The 15,688-nt window shown below is 46.6% G+C and overlaps 1 protein-coding gene across 4 annotated transcripts in view; it reads left to right on the top strand.

Moving 5' to 3' along the window:
* Epb41l4b (erythrocyte membrane protein band 4.1 like 4B) overlaps positions 1-15,688 on the top strand; it is a 150,253-nt gene that overhangs the window by 103,030 nt on the left and 31,535 nt on the right. For all 4 annotated transcript variants that reach the window (XM_036177298.1, XM_036177296.1, XM_036177297.1 and 1 more), the window contains exons 16-20: positions 183-385; positions 2,732-2,850; positions 7,539-7,664; positions 11,944-12,011; positions 15,404-15,502. In XM_036177298.1, the coding sequence (XP_036033191.1) occupies positions 183-385; positions 2,732-2,850; positions 7,539-7,664; positions 11,944-12,011; positions 15,404-15,502 (615 nt within the window). The remainder of the gene's footprint in view (positions 1-182; positions 386-2,731; positions 2,851-7,538; positions 7,665-11,943; positions 12,012-15,403; positions 15,503-15,688) is intronic.

Raw genomic sequence — 15,688 nt, 5'->3', positions numbered from 1 at the left:
TTTAAGGTTGAAGATGTCAGATTGCTAATGTGTACAAATGCTCACTTGGATCATCTTTGGACAGTTTGGCCCAATGCCCTGTTTAAGTAGGGGTCTGTTTGTTGAGCTTCGTGCTCTTAGGATTTAAGGTGTTAGCAAAATGCTTGTGTTGTTCTAAATCCTGACTTTGTCGCCTGCCCCAGCTACCCGCTCTCCTCCCCAGCGCTCAGCCCGACAGAAAGACTGCCTTTCGGCCTCGAGGAGAATGGGGGCACACCGTTTGCCCCCAAAGCTTCGGGGAGGCATCACCACCAGCACCAGCACCACTCCAACTATGGCCTTTCGCTGACCCTGGAGAAGAAGGAGGGACCGCTGAGGTCCCCAAACTCCGGCAAGGCCCTCACCAGTGAGTGTGTGGAGAGAAGCAGGGTGGGGTGGGGAGGGTTAGTGGGGGATAGAAATGGGTGGTGTCGCCATGGCTACCGGGTTTGGGCAGCTTGGACTATAAAGCCTGATGCCTGGAGGCAGGGCCATCTGGAGTGGTCGGTTTCCTGCTTGCTCCTTGTAACAGATTCCTCCCCGCTCCCAAGTTTAGACTTGGGCCTATGCAGTGCTGAGCACTGGCCCTGCTCTAGCAGCGGGAAAGAGAAAAGACAGGAAGCGGCTGGGGTTCCTCCTGTTCTGATCACAGTAAAATCTCCTCTGCCCTTGGTGACATCTGCCTCCAGCAGCAAAGTGGTGTCAGGCATCCAGCAAGCCCGTGGTGTAGTCCATCCTGTAGACGTTAATAATAGTAAACAATCAGGCATGTGGTTGGCGGTATGACTCATTTGGCCTCTGCTAACTCTAGTAAGAAGGGGCTTGCATTTTTGCACATTATATCGTTTTCTAGAAACTCACTTTTAATCTCCTTTATCTGGGAATTTGTCTCTGATGAACTGAGGCAAAGAGATAGCTTTTCCTTTTTCTTTCTTTTCTTTTTCTCACTCTATAGACCAGGCTGGCCTTAAACTCACAGAGATCCAGCTGTCTCTGCCTCCCCAGTGCTGGGATTAAATGCATGTGCCGCCACCATACATGGCCCTTACTTTTAATTTTTATTATTTTATTGCTTGTCTAAATCTGTTTTTTGTTTTGGTTTTTTGTTTTTTGTTTGTTTGTTTTAGATTTATTTATTTATTATGTATACAGAAGAGGGTGCCAGATCTCATTATTGATGGTTGTGAGCCACCATGTGGGTACTGGGAATTGAACTCAGGACCTCTGGAAGAGCAGTTGGTATTCTTAGGCGCTGAGCCATCTCTCCAGCCCTTGTTTGTGGCTTTTTTCAAATGTCATTTCTATTTGTTGGTTTTCCCCCTCCCTGTCCCCTCTGCCCCCAGGAGCCCATCCCCACTTTCACACCACACAGCCCCCTTCAGGCAAGGTCTGTTGGAGGCGGGGATGCTGGCTCTTGCTGCGCAGCTCTCTGGGTTTGGGCCCCTCTGTGAGCAGGAGACAGGGTGTGCAGTGAGTGCCAAGGAGCCTTCTAGCCTGACATGGCAGGCAACCCTGAGCCAATGAGAAAGGTTGAGCTCCTCAGGCCTCATCTTCAGACCCCAAGAGTCATGTGAGGTTAGCTGAAGGGAAGATGGGCACTCCTGGCCCACTGGGGGTGAAGAAGCCAAACCCTGGCCAGGCTTGCCTACATTCACCTCACCCTTTTGCATGGAGGCAGCTGTCATGGCCTCTAACAGGACCCCTCCTCCAAAGCAGTCCCCATCTAGAAGCTGCCGATGTCAGCATTAAGACCTTGTGTTCCTCTCTGCCCCGGGATAAGCCCACACTTTGGGCATGGTCTCATACAGACCTCCAAAGCCTCACCCTGCGGTCCCAGCCTCCCCAACTCTTCCCACACTCCAGTTGCACGGGACTTCTGTCCTTTAACCAAGTACTGTGCGGTCTCAGCTCTGTCCTCTGTGATTGCTCTTCCCTCTGCCTGCAATGCTTTTCTCTCTGCCCTAGTAAGCCTCTACGTCCCTCAGGAGCCGGCTCACATGTTATGAGCATGGCCTCCCCTGTACCCTCCTGCCATGGGAGCATGGTGGCTGGTGTCTTCTCTCTTGTGCCTCTAGCAATGATGAAAGCTCTCAGTGCTTCTATGTGGAATATCTCCCCCACCCCCACTTACACTAGAATCATGTCATATTTGTTTATTTCAACTCCCCAGATGCCAGTTGCTAACAAGCAATAAAGTACAAGCTTTATTGTATAATGAATATTTAATATTTAGTGAATGTTTAATGCATTAATGAATAATTCCAAGCTAGAGGGAGGTGGGGTGGCACACAAATGTAACACAATACAAAGAGCCAATGGCTTTGATTTTAGAAACATGATTCTCCAAGGTGCCTTGCTGTGCCCATCAGCCTGGACACCCATCTTTTCTGCATGTAAAGGGCCTTTCCACGTTTAAGGCTTTTTATGAGAATAACCTCACGTAATAAATACTACAGCAACCCTGCAAGATAAGTGATTTCCATTTTCATTTATAAATGGCCCAGAGGCTCAGAGAGGTCAAACAACATGCCCAGGGCCACCCAGCTCTTGTCTGAGGGAGTAAGGTGTGAAACCTCGATGTCGATGTTTGTGCTCAGCATCAAGCAGGAGGAGCAGAAAAGGAACTGGGAACCAGGCTCCTGCAGGCGTCTCTGGCCCGTATCTAGCTGCCATTTCAGCCTCCGCTGTTTCCTTTGCTGTGGCTGTATTGCAGAACTGAGTCCAGGAGCGCCTGCCCTGTACAGCGAAGCTGCTGCTCATCTGAAGAAGCTGGAGCTGGAGACCGTGAAGACGGCGGGACCCTGGCCTGCCCTGCATATCAACATAAACAAGGTGCCAGGCTGGCTCTGCATGGAGTGCGCTGCCCCCGCCACCACCACCCCGGCCTGAACCCTTAAGTGTTTCCATTCCAGCTTTGTGTGTGTGTGTGTGTGTGTGTGTGTGTGTGTGTGTGTATGCATGCTGCTGTGTGTGCAGGTACGCATGTGTGTATATGTGTGTGTACATGCTCATGCTTCAGCAAGTGTATCAGTGTGTATACATGTACATACTCATGTATGTCCATACAGTCATGTGTGCAGGTGCATATATAATGTATGTGTGTGCATATGCTTGCACACTCATGTGTAGAGGTCAGAACACAATCTCAGGTTTTGTGCCTCAGGTGCTATCCACCTTTATTGTGCAGGCAAGACCTCTTACTGGCCTCAAACTCACCAAGTAGGCTAGGCTGGACTCACAAACCCTGACCCCTGGGACACCTAATTGTCTCTGCTGACATCAGGCACTACCATGCCCAGCTTTTTTTTTTTTTTAAGATTTTTAATTTATGTACATGTGTGTATGCGTATGTTGGTATGCACACATGTGTGTGCTTGTGGAGGCTGGAAGAAGGTGTTGGGTGCCTTAAAGCTGGCGTTCCATACCTAATGTGGGAACCAAATCGATTCTCTATGAGAGTAGCATGCTGTCTAACTGCTGAGCCATCTCTCCAGCTCTATGCCTGGCCTTTTCCCATGGGTTCTGGGCCTTGAACTCAGGTCCTTATGTGTCCATGAGTGCTTTACTTACTGTGCCAGCTCCCCGGCTTCTCCCCTGAAACCTTCTTGCCCTTTCTGACTAGTCTGCTTCAGGAACAGAGCCCCACTTGCCTTCTTGATGAGTGAGCTGCTGGTAGCACCAGCCTGTGTATGGCTGTCGGTCTCCTGGTACTGGAGTTACAGACAGTTGTGAGCTACCATGTGGGAATTGAACCCAGGTTCTCTGGAAGAGCAGTCAGTGCTCTCAACTGCTGAGCCATCTCTCCAGCCCCAACTTCCTATTCTTAATTTAATTACTTTCTCTACCTGTTTCCAAGTGGTAGCCCAAATGACAGCAGGAATTTCAATCTTATCAGATTTCCCATGTGTTAATTATCTGTACCGGCAGTGTAACTACACATCTGATTGTTTCCTTGTCCCTGGTGACAAACCTAAACAGATGGCTGGTTCCCAGCTATGACACCAATATCCCATTGTCATTTATTTGTATGTTTTGAAATCTTTAATGCCATATTGGACAATATGGTTTCTTTCTACAGTTCAAAATTGAACATAAAATACGGTGATTCAAAAAAAAAAAAAAAAAAGAAAAGAAAAGAAAACAGACAACACAGAAATGTTAGAGCCATACTCTGAGCTGCAACTGTGGTCTTGTAATCAATCTCCTGTGGAGCCACTTCTGTGTATGTGCAGGCACGTGTATGCATTCATGAGAGTGTGGGGTGCATGTGTGGGTGTGGATGTGTGAGTGTGAGGAGGTCAGAGGACAACCTGCATGTTGGTCCTCAGGCAGCTTCCACTTTACTGGAAACTGGATCTCTGAATGGCCTGGAACTTCACTACCCAGGCCAGGCTAGCCTGCCCTGTGGGTGCCCAGGGACCTGCTGGTCTCAACCTGTTGTCATCAGTGAGGTGACAGAATGGCCCACTCTACCCAGCTTCTTATGCAGCTCCTGGGGATTCAAATTCAGGTCCTCACAGTTGGGAGGCCAGTACTTCATAGATGGAGCAACCCCACCCAGCACTAGAGATGCCTTTTAAGCAAAACAGTTCACACAAAGATGCACAAATTTTGCACATTTCATGTTGGTCTTCAACAGAGGTGATTCACATAAGCGAGCAGAACTGCTTTTGGCTTTGTCCAGCTGGGACAGAAGCAAGTTCGCTTGACTTGTATGTCTCAAACAATGGTTTAGATGGGCTAAATTTAAGGGGAAAAATCAGTGCTGAATCCTTTTCTTATTTTAGCAGCATTCCATTATTTTAAGTAGGTCTTCATTACTTCCCCGTAAGCCTTTGTCAAAACCCTCCAAAGGGCTCCAAACTAATTAAATTCCTGTTTGCCAACATGCCACCCCCCAAATTAAAAATCAACTACAAATACATCTATGAAAAAAATCCATTCAGGTATGAGATAAATATCTTAATGTAACTGGATATACAAACACAAAATAAATTACTCTAAACCCACACTGTAAACCGTCAAGATAGTAAGTTATATGTGAGTTACTTATTTCCCTAAAAGAGGATGCTCTATCCCTTGGGATAATGAATTCAGTGTCATATGCCATTTCCTCAAGCCCAGCATGATAGTTTAGTATCATTACTGTCCTCATATCTCAGGCATACCTTGCTGTATTTTCTTTTCTAACTATAGAGTTAGAAAGCCATTCAGACATTTTTTTTTTCTCATGTGAGCATCTTAAAGTTCTTATGAAGGGGGAGATGGCAGCAGAGAAGTTAGGGAGCTGTGGTGATTGAGTGGTCGAAAGTTCTGGCTTTGGATTTCATAAGAATCCTTGGTCCTCTGCTTCCCTCTGTATAATCCTGAGCAAGTGGCTTCCCATGACACTGCTTTGTTTTTTCTCTTCTACAAACTGGGGAAAATGTTATTCTACTTTCTTTTCTGATCATGTAAATCTTTCCCTTTTTATGGAGGAGAGCTTGGCATTGAACCTTGTGCCCTCCCAAACTTTAGAACAAGCCCAAAGTCATCTGCCTTCTGCTAAGTGGAGATGTTGAAGGTTCCAGCAAGAGGAGCCAACAAAAGTGGCTTAGCAAGATGGCTGAGCAGGAAGACACTGCTGCCAAGCCTATGTTCAATATCTGGGTCCCACATGGTGGAAGGAGAGACCTGACTCTCCAAAGTTGTCTCTGACCTCCCATTACCCACCCACTAAACAAATAAAGACTTTAAGAAAAAATGTAAAAGATACCTACCTCCCAATAGGTTCTACAAATGAGACTTCAGTGAGTCATGCACATGCAATATGTGGCCAGTGGCTGGCTCAATATATGTTCTTAGTACACATCAGCTACTGGCGCTTTTCTTTACCATCATCATTATTACCTACCATCATCACTGTTATCATCATTGTGGTCATCATTATCATCAGCACCACGGTCCCCATCACTGTGATCACCATCATCGTCATGGTCATTACCATTACTGTCATCTGTCACCTATTTTTGATGGGATCCTACAGAGAAACCACGGAGATTTTATTTCAGAACACCTGCCTTTGTCTGTTTGGTACCACGTGCCATTGCTGAAGTTTCTTCTCTCCCAAGTACTCCTCTTGCTTATTGGGAGGTTCCTTCATTCCCTTCCTGGATTCCATGCCCTATTTCCTTATTAAATACATTGCCTGGCCACTTGCCCTGTGCTTCCTCTGTGGCTTTCATAATATTCCTACAATGGAGACCAAGATGATAATGGGACTTTTGGTTTTTCTGAAGTGGGGTGTCAGCATATGGCCCAGGCTCATTTTGAATTCATCGTCTTCCTTGTGTACCCTGAGGGCTGGGGTTGTAGATGAGTGCCACCATGCCTAACCTCAGTGGGACTTTTGATTTAGAGAATAACCATTTCAGGACTTGAGGAAGTTGAGGATTTTAGAATGTTTCCTTCTTGCCTTGGTGCACGGTGGCTGGCCTGCCACAGTACCTCCTGAGACAACTGAGTTAGTGTTAGTAATCATGAGGTCTTGTGCATTTCTTATTAAGCACATATCTCTTTTGATAATAAGTGGGTGTCACCATAATCATCTGTAGAAGGTATTTATTGGACGCTGAGTCTGGCTCAAGTACCATATTATGCTGAGATGTGCAATGACCATGACCTACAGTATGGTAAGCAATTAGACATTATTTCCCCAAAGTGGCACGTATACCATCCAAGATAGTTCAGGGGTACATGCAGGGATGAATTAATTTCATTTTATTCACTGTGTAAATACCATGTCTACTACAACAATAGTTATAAAGCCTTTGATTTCAAAGATATTGTTCTTTGAACATGATTCAAGTATAAATACATAGTCCCAGGTAATCCATCTTGAGTCACATGAACTTTTGGGACATATTCACTTAACACATGGGAGATGGCAGGAATTGTGAAATTAGTAGCAAATTCCTGAAGTCCAATAATGTGACACAGGGGCTGGAAGTGTGGCTCCATGATAGAGCATGAGGCCCTGGTCACACCTGCTGTATATAAATTGAATTAACTAATAATGTAACAGAGAGGCAAATTCCTTATCGAGAGTCATGGTTTCCAGCAAGATTTACTGAACAAATATCAGCAAGTATTTTATGCTCTTTTCCTTGATGCTGCAAATTACAGACCTGTGTCTTGCTATCTCAGAGGTAGCATTTGGGGGAAACAGCTCTAGGCTGGACTGGGAAGGAGCTGCTGGGGCCTTAGTCTGTCACTGGTTCTTGCTGTCTGATATTGAAAGGCCTCTTCCTGTCTTGAACCTTCACCGTGATGCCTGGTATGCCCATTGCCTCCCTCACTAGAGAGTTGCGTGGCGTGTGGGAAGGCTCTGCATTGGAAAGCGGCAGCATAATGCAAGTGTATCAGGACACACACACATAGACACTCAGATCCCTGTGTTGTTTGCCGTTGTGGCTGTTGGGGAGAGGTATCATGTGTTTTCTTTTCTGTTTGTTCACAATCTGTCACCTGCTTTATCTCAGGCCGAGGAAAAGAAGGTTTCTGAGAAGACTCTTCAGGCCCCGCTGCTGCCGTCTCCCGTGGCCGATCATGTGAAGTGTAACATTTTGAAAGCACAGCTGGAGAACGCCTCTCGTGTGAATGCCCAGGTACGTGGGGTGAATGCTCCTTCAGTATCATGTTTCAGGAGTTCCTCCATGCCACACGCCAGGCAAGGGCCGGTATGGAAACAGGAGCCACTTCTTGGTATGGAAGCCTGGATTTTATCTTATTTTTTAATTACATTTTGTGTCTTTGTGGGGAGATGTGCAGGGGCCCATGCTGGTGGAGGTCAGAGGACAACTTGGAGGAGTCGATTCTCACCTCCTACCATGTGGGTCCCAAGGGTTGAACTGGGGTTGTCAGGCTTCACAGCAGGCACTTGGACCTGCTGAGCTGTCTCACTGGCTCTGGGAAGCCTGGGTTTTCGTGCGTGCGGAGAATTCCTGACCAGTGTGGTTATTATTTATGCAAGCAAGTGGAAGACAGAGAAATGGGAGACGGCGGGTCTTACAGGCTAGTTGCATAAGGGCCCTCAGCAGAGCTGCATCCCATCTCGAGGGTTCAGTTAGTCAGTGTGGGGGCTGGCGGTCTGCATGTCTAACCAGCTCTCTGGACTGCACTTTGAGGTCACATTACTCCAAGGGACCGGAGGGGGCGACTCCAGGAAGCACTTTTCATCCTAACAGCTTGGGGAACGAATATTCTGCAAATATGGACATTTGAGTCCTACAAGGTGAAACTTAAGGCTCCTGGGCTCAGCTCCGTGGCCTGCTCTGGTATCTACCTTTATGATGTATATGTAGCTTGGTCCCACACTCTGAGGAGGCGGGGGAGGGGTGGTGGCGGCGGCGGCGGCGGCGGTGTTCTGCCAACTCTGTATCAGTGATGTACAGGATAACTCTGGCTCTCCCGGTGCTGCAATACTGTAACCCGACTTAGATGTTCCTGTGGAGGAGTGGGACTCCAGAGTTAAGAAGCCAGGTTGGGGTAATCCAGAATAGGAAGCCGTGAATTCCTCCTCTCTAGCGCCCCCTGTTGGCAAAGGAAAATTTGTTTGCTGGTTCTCAGCCCACGTCCGAGAAGGAGGGATGAATTTGGAGATGAGAGAGGAAAGTGTCATAACTGCCATAAACCCATAGCAAGGATCACTGGCTCCACAATGACCACTAATTACACTCCCTAAATGAGTGTTCTAAGGCAGAGACAGCAGTCACAGCTGATATGCAAGGAGAAACCCATTGGCTATCCGTGCCCTGAAAACAGACTATAAAAAGCTGTGGTTGGGCTGACAGGATGGCTCAGTGGCTAAAGGTTCTTGCCACCACCCCCTGAAGGTCTGCGTTCAATCCCTGGGACCCATATGGTTGAATAAGAGAGCCAACACCTTAAAGTTCTCCTCTGACCTCCGTACACGAACCATGACAAGCATGTCCCTGCATATGCGCGCGCGCGCGCACACACACACACACACACACACACACACACACACACAACTCTCACACACATTCTTACTCACACACACACAAAGTAAAAAGAGAATTTTTTTTTTTTAAAGCTAAGCTGTCCAAGAGCTTGTTAGAATAGTATGTAAGAATAGACGGGCCTCGTGAACCTATTGTCTCTACTTACATTGCCAGAAGTAAGTACTCAGCAATATCTTCATTCCCTATTAACAGTCGATGTGATTTAAATCCTCCCAGAACATGCCATGAGAAACAAGAGCACACTGATAAGGTTTCTTCCACTTGGAGGCTGTGATGTAAACAGGAAGCGGGACAGCATAGATTACCTGTTGGAAATCCAGATGGACTGGTTCAGTGGCTTTCAACCTTCCTAATGCTGGGACCCTTTAATACAGTGCCAGTTCCTCATGTGGTGGGACCCCAACCACACAATTATTTCATTGCTACTTTATCACTGTAATTTTGCTACGTTTATGAATCATAATATAAATATTTGTGTTTTCTGATGGTCTTAGGTGACCCCTGTGAAAGGGTCATTTGACCCCTAGGGGGTCGTGACCCATGGGTTGAGAACTGCTGTCACTGGTTTGAGTTCTGACCTGTTTCATAGTAATGTTACCTTCAACTGGTTTCCTAACGTCTCTGAGCCTCAGTAGGTTTGTAGGGAAAGTGGGGACTAGCAGGGCCTGGTGGTATACACCTGTAGTTTGTAGTCCCAGGTCCTTGGGAGTCAGAGACAGGAAGGTCTCTAAAGCCCAGGAGCTAGAGACCAGCTTGGGACAACATAGTAAGATTTCTTCTCAAAGAGCTGAAGAGACAACTCAAGGTTAAGAGCATTTTCTTTGCAAGCTGGAGGACTGGAATTTGGATCCATGCCTGTAACCCCAGCATTGATTGGGGGTGAGACAGAGGGATTGCTGGGGCTTGCTTAGTGCCAGCCTGGTTGTAAAGCCACTAGCTCCAGGTTCAGCAAGAGACCCTCAAAGGTGGATGGCAATGAAGGACTCCTTTCTCTAGCCCCTGCACACCTGTACACATTCACACACATACACGAGTACACTTCACGCACTCACAAGTTAAACCCAACAAAGCCACCGCCTTAGGTAACTGTGGAGATAAAAGGAATACCACATAGCTTCTGACACAGTGTCTTACATTAGCTTGTGGAGGTACAGGTCAGAACAACCACAGGCTAAGGTTAGGGAGGTGCTGGGGACACTGACTGCTGTCGGTGATGTCAGTGACACTTTTAAGAAGCTTCTCACCTCCAGCGATTTCAGGGCTGTCAGGGTGGCTCAAGTGATAAAGGCATTTCGTGCCAACCCTGATGACACTGTTTATCTATGGGGTCGAAGAAGAGGATTAGCTCCCCAAGCTGTCCTTTGGTCCCCACATGCATACTGGGCAAGTGCACACATGAGCAGACACACACATATGCGTGTAATAAAAACATTTTTAAAAACTCAGCTATTTCAAGTTACGGTCACACCGATGATCTTAACGGCCCTTCCGGTGTGGTTTTCATGTATGCCATTATGTACCATCAGCAAACAAATAAAACTGGTATGTGCTCCATAGCCCACGAAGTGGATGTTATGCATATTCGGAAGCTCTGCTACGTTCCCAGGGGGGCTCCTGCTGCAGGAATCCTCCGTGGAGGATCCAGGTTTCTGCTATAGTGACGACATACTATGTGTCAACAATAATTCATGTTGGACAGTGTGGGAAAGGAGGGGAAATAGAGGTAAAGAAAAGAAAAGTGTCCTGCCTAGACAGATAGAGTGGAAGGGCCTGAGAGCAGTGGAGGATCAGAGAGGCAGGTGTGAGGTCAGCAATTCCAGGAACACTGGCCCTGCAGGGTGCTTACTGATCACTCTAGAAATGATGCACAACCACCCCACCGCACCCTTCAAAGCAGCATGTGAGCCTCTTCTAGATTCCAAGAAGTCCTGCAAGGAAAGGAATCTGCTTTATTTTCCAACACCCTAATGGCATGGATCCCTTTGTCAATGGCTCCCACTGACCTCCACACTAGTGTTCTCAGGAACCCAAGACCCTACCATAGGAATCCCTGGGTTTTTGTGGTTTGAGAGTTTGTGGTGCAGAGGAGCTGGTATGCAGCCCAGCAACCTGCCAAGGGCTAAGCGCCAGTTCTCTATGGAGTCAGTGCAGAGCACAGGCACATGGAAAGGAAGCCAGTGGTACTGACTTATGCTGACTCTGGAAAACACTGACAGGAGACAGGGCTGCATCCACGTGTGGACAGCTGTGGCAGGCTAAGAAGGCAGTGCCCTCCAAGCCAGTATCCTTGGCACCTATTCAGAGCGAGGCTGAGCATGAGGGCTGTGGGTTGGGCATCTCCCCCACTAACTGCTGCTGTACCTACTATTCAGCTGGCTGTGTGGGTGTCCCCTCCTCCCTTGTCATTCTCAGGGACTCACCAGAGGGAGGAAGATAAGACTTGTATCAAAATCAAATGACATCATCCCAAACAAAAGGTTTGTACTTTTATTGAGCACTTGCTATGTGTCAGTTCCTGCCTGAATGGGAAAGGGATGTTGTGGGAAAAGCTACCCCGAAGTTCAATCATCACTCTATGTATCAAGAACAAGAATGGGCTACAGGCTTGCGTAGCACTTACAGATAACAGCTTTAAAAGGAACTTGGAATCCTGTACATCCGAGGAACAAACCTGATTGCGTTTGAATGATCACATCCTCATCCTCAGCGTGAATGACTTGAGAAAACTTTGTTTTCATTGTTGTTTACTATGTAAATAGAGTAAGTTTGTGATTGACAGGACACTTGGTGAATTATGGTCGTGGTCCTTCCCAGCTCCTTGATACTTTGAATGCAAAAGACCTAAAAGCATTTTTTACATGCCAAGCTAAGTTACATTTGACTAATTTGTTTTCTTTTACAGATTGTAAAGGAGGAGCCCACATTTGTAAATATCAATAAGAAATCGAGTCTTCAGGACACTAATATAAGGTCTGTTGCTTCTTGTTTGAATGGGGAAATGATACTGTGTCCTCCCACTGAGCTGGAAGGATCACTTCTGGGGAAACGGGGTGGCGAGAGCAGAGAGAATATGGGCCCAAGGAAACCAGTTTCAAGACTCCTGTAAGCCTCGAGAATGTTGCTTAGTCCCAGATTAACATTGCTGCCTGCTGTGCTAGCACAGAACTCAGCCTCCTTGAGTGGTTTTGGGGCATGCAGAGCTGACCTTCCAGTTCTCCAGTAAGATGCTCAAAAGCTCTGCTCTCGGAGTGGAGGCATCCTTGGTAACACAGGAAAGAGGACCCTTCCCAGTGACTTCTGCTCACTGCTCTTCCCTAGGCCTGTCATTTCTGTGCTCTGTCAGAACGGGAACCACATGGGTTCACTGATGCTTTCAGCCTCTATCTCCCCACCCCATGTCCCGGAGGAAATCCCTCTCTCCTCCCAAGTGACTGACATCCTGTCATCATGGCAATCCTTTCAGCATCTCGGTGATGCCTATCATCACCTGCTCCTCACAGGGCCTCCTTGGGCACCCCTCAAATGTACAACAGAGTCCCATACTGAAAATCCCAGGTTCTGGCTGGGGAGGTTAGCTCAGTAGTAGAGAGCATGCCCAGCATGCTTAAGGCCCTGGCTTCTATCCTCAAGAACACAAAACAGATATACTTCTATCCTCAACAACACAAAACATTAGACTCCCGAATCCCACCCGTTCTTGAGCTCCTGTGTATTGGTGGATGGGAGTAGGAGAGGTGGTGGGGACCCAAAAAGGCATTTTAGTGAAGGCCTGAGTGTCCCAGGGGATCGTTATACCCAATGGGGAGGTGGTGGGGACCCAAAAAGGCATTTTAGTGAAGGCCTGAGTGTCCCAGGGGATCGTTATACCCGATGGAGAGGTGGTGGGGACCCAAAAAGGCATTTTAGTGAAGGCCTGAGTGTCCCAGGGAACTGTTACACCCGAGGCTCAAAGCAAAAGCTAATGCTTCTCTATGTTGTCTTACAACTGCCAGTCTGTATTCTTATCCAAGTCTGTCCATGTTTGTCATCTTCCAGGAATACATTCCCGCCTGGACTTTTCAGGGACTTAATTCAGGATGGGGGGTAGGGTGGGCAGCTGAGCTGAAGAGTACTTTTCTATCACGTACAAGGGCCTGAATTCCATGCCCAGCACTGGGAAAAGCAAACTATCCAAACAAAAGCCTTTTCCCACCCTGACCACCACCCTTCCTTCCCCTGTCTCCAGGCTTGGAGAACAGCATCATTCTCTATTTCCTACCCAAGCGTGAAACTCAAGAGTCCTTGTCCCCACCCACCCACCTCAACCCCATATGTCCAATTGGTCATCACCATGCATCATCAATTTGACTTTTGTATTATCTCCAAAAATACGTTCAGGAACATAATCCCTGCCTTTCCCTATAGCAAGCTTTCACGTCGGACTATCTTCGGATCACTAGCCCCCAAATAATGACTCAGAGACTTATTATTAATTATGAAAGCTTGGCCGTAGCTTAGGCTTTTTCTCACTAGCTCTTATAACTGAAATTAACCCATTTGTTTTTATCAATCTACATCCTACCACATGGGTCCCAGCTGCTCTCCCACTCTGTGTGTCCAGCTTCTTCCACATCTTGATGGTGTCTCCTCTTCCTCTCTCTGCCAGGAAGTCCCGCCTAGCTCTCCTGCCTAGCTATTGGCTGTTTTTTTTTTTTTTTTTTTTTTTATTGCACCAATCACAGCAACACATCTTCACAGAGTGTACAAATATTCCACCACACCTCCCTACCCCTCATTGTCTCTAATTCTAGATCATTAATACCCTGGCTCTCCCACCAGTACATTCTTGGCTCTGAGGGCATTTTTGCAATGCAAACCTGATGATGCCATTCCTCAGACTAAAACCTTTTGTGACTGTCATTACCTCCAGAGTAAACTCAGCCTGAGGTTCCTCCTGATGGGTCCCTCCCTGCTTTCCTTCTTGTCCCTGCTCCTTGACCTGCTGCTGGCACCTCCTCTTCTATGTCGGGGTAGTGGAGATGGTACCCTGCATTCAGCCAGGCCTCCACTCTGTCTCTTACATTGATGGTGTTCCCTCAATCAGGCTGAGAACCCTAGGAGATAGGGTTGTTTCAGGGACCATGTACAGCTACCCTGCAGTTCCAGCCTAGGGAACCATGAATGCAGCATGTCGTTCATCCTTTCCTGTGTTTCTTCAGCAAGTATTTACAAGGCACTAGCTGCATACTTCCCACATAAGCAGGTCATGAATAGAAGAGAAAATGGAAGTGGGGAAGTGCCCATTGATTTGTCAGGAGGCCCTTGCTCAGGGCCTCAGCTTGTTTCAAGGCCTCTTTGGTGTTAGGAGGTAATTACTGTTTTTTAAAAAATATGAAATCAGTTATGACTGGAAGAATACATTAAAGACTTCTTAAAATCACTGTTTTGGGGCCAGGGAGATGGCTTAAATGATTAAAAAGGCCTCGCTGTCAAGCCTTACAACCTCAGTTTAATTCTCAGACCCACATGATAGGACTGTCTGTTCTCCAACCTCTGTACACAGGCGTGCAAATACACAGAGAATAAATCAATAAAATATGATAAAGATCAGTCTTAAAAAGATCCATTGGGTTGTCATAAATGATTGAGGAAAAATGAAAGGGAAATTTAATATATTTTTACTTTTATTTATGTGTTTGAGTGCATACACCTGTATATAGGTGCCCTGAGAGGCTAGAAGAGAGCATCATATCTTCTGGAGACATTATGGGTAGTCATGGATGCTGGAAATTGCACTCAGGTCCTTTGGAAGAGCACTAAGCATTCTTAACCACTGAGCTGTCTCTTTTTGAAAACATTTTCTCAAATACATAGTATTAAAATATTTTGGAAACAGTCCTAAAGTTCTTCTGATGATATATTTTCAGTTAAAATACTATACTGTGGATACAGTATTTTACTGTGCACTGTAGCTTCATTATCCTACAGTTATAGCCTTTGTGGGCTATTGGGCTAAGAATCATGGCTCCCGGATATTGGGAGCTAAAGCTGTGTTAGCCATGGGTTTTTCTTCATTCATTTCACAGCAAGACCTGGCTATGAACCAAACCCTCATACTGAGGTTGGAGCTTTTGAGCAAGGCAGTTTTATTTGGTACCTCACCCACTTATATTTAGTTCCCCACTTGCTACAGTCTCATCTCTATAATTTTTTTTGCTTGTTTTTGTGATTTTTGAACTTTTCTGGTTTTATAATATAGTATCAGTTATTAATTGTCAAGAGCAATTGGATTTCTGGGCTATCAGTAAGCTGTATATTAACTGAGTCAGTCCAGAAGGACGATACAAGAACATTAACCTTTTTTTTTAATTCTGTGTCTCTAGAAGCCCCATTCCTATACGTGTGGAACCAGCCCAGCCAGCTGTGGAGAAGCCAGAAATCAAGCCTCCCCGAGTGAGGAAGTTAACAAGACAATACAGTTTGTGAGTTCTGCACTTGTCTACCCTCCCCCAATTATGCATGAATATTTAGTGGTAGCCCTTCCCCAGGCACCTTCTCAGATGGCCATCCCCCAGACTCCATCTAATTCACATTTAGGTTTAATGGCCCCAGAGTTTTCCCCATGAAAACGTCACACAGAGGCCACACTTGTCATCATTGACTGTGGT

Source organism: Onychomys torridus, chromosome 2 (genome assembly GCF_903995425.1).
Source record: "Onychomys torridus chromosome 2, mOncTor1.1, whole genome shotgun sequence".
NCBI lineage: Eukaryota > Metazoa > Chordata > Mammalia > Rodentia > Cricetidae > Onychomys > Onychomys torridus.
Note: the sequence above shows the minus strand (reverse complement) of the source record. Positions and strands in the feature narration are given on the sequence as shown.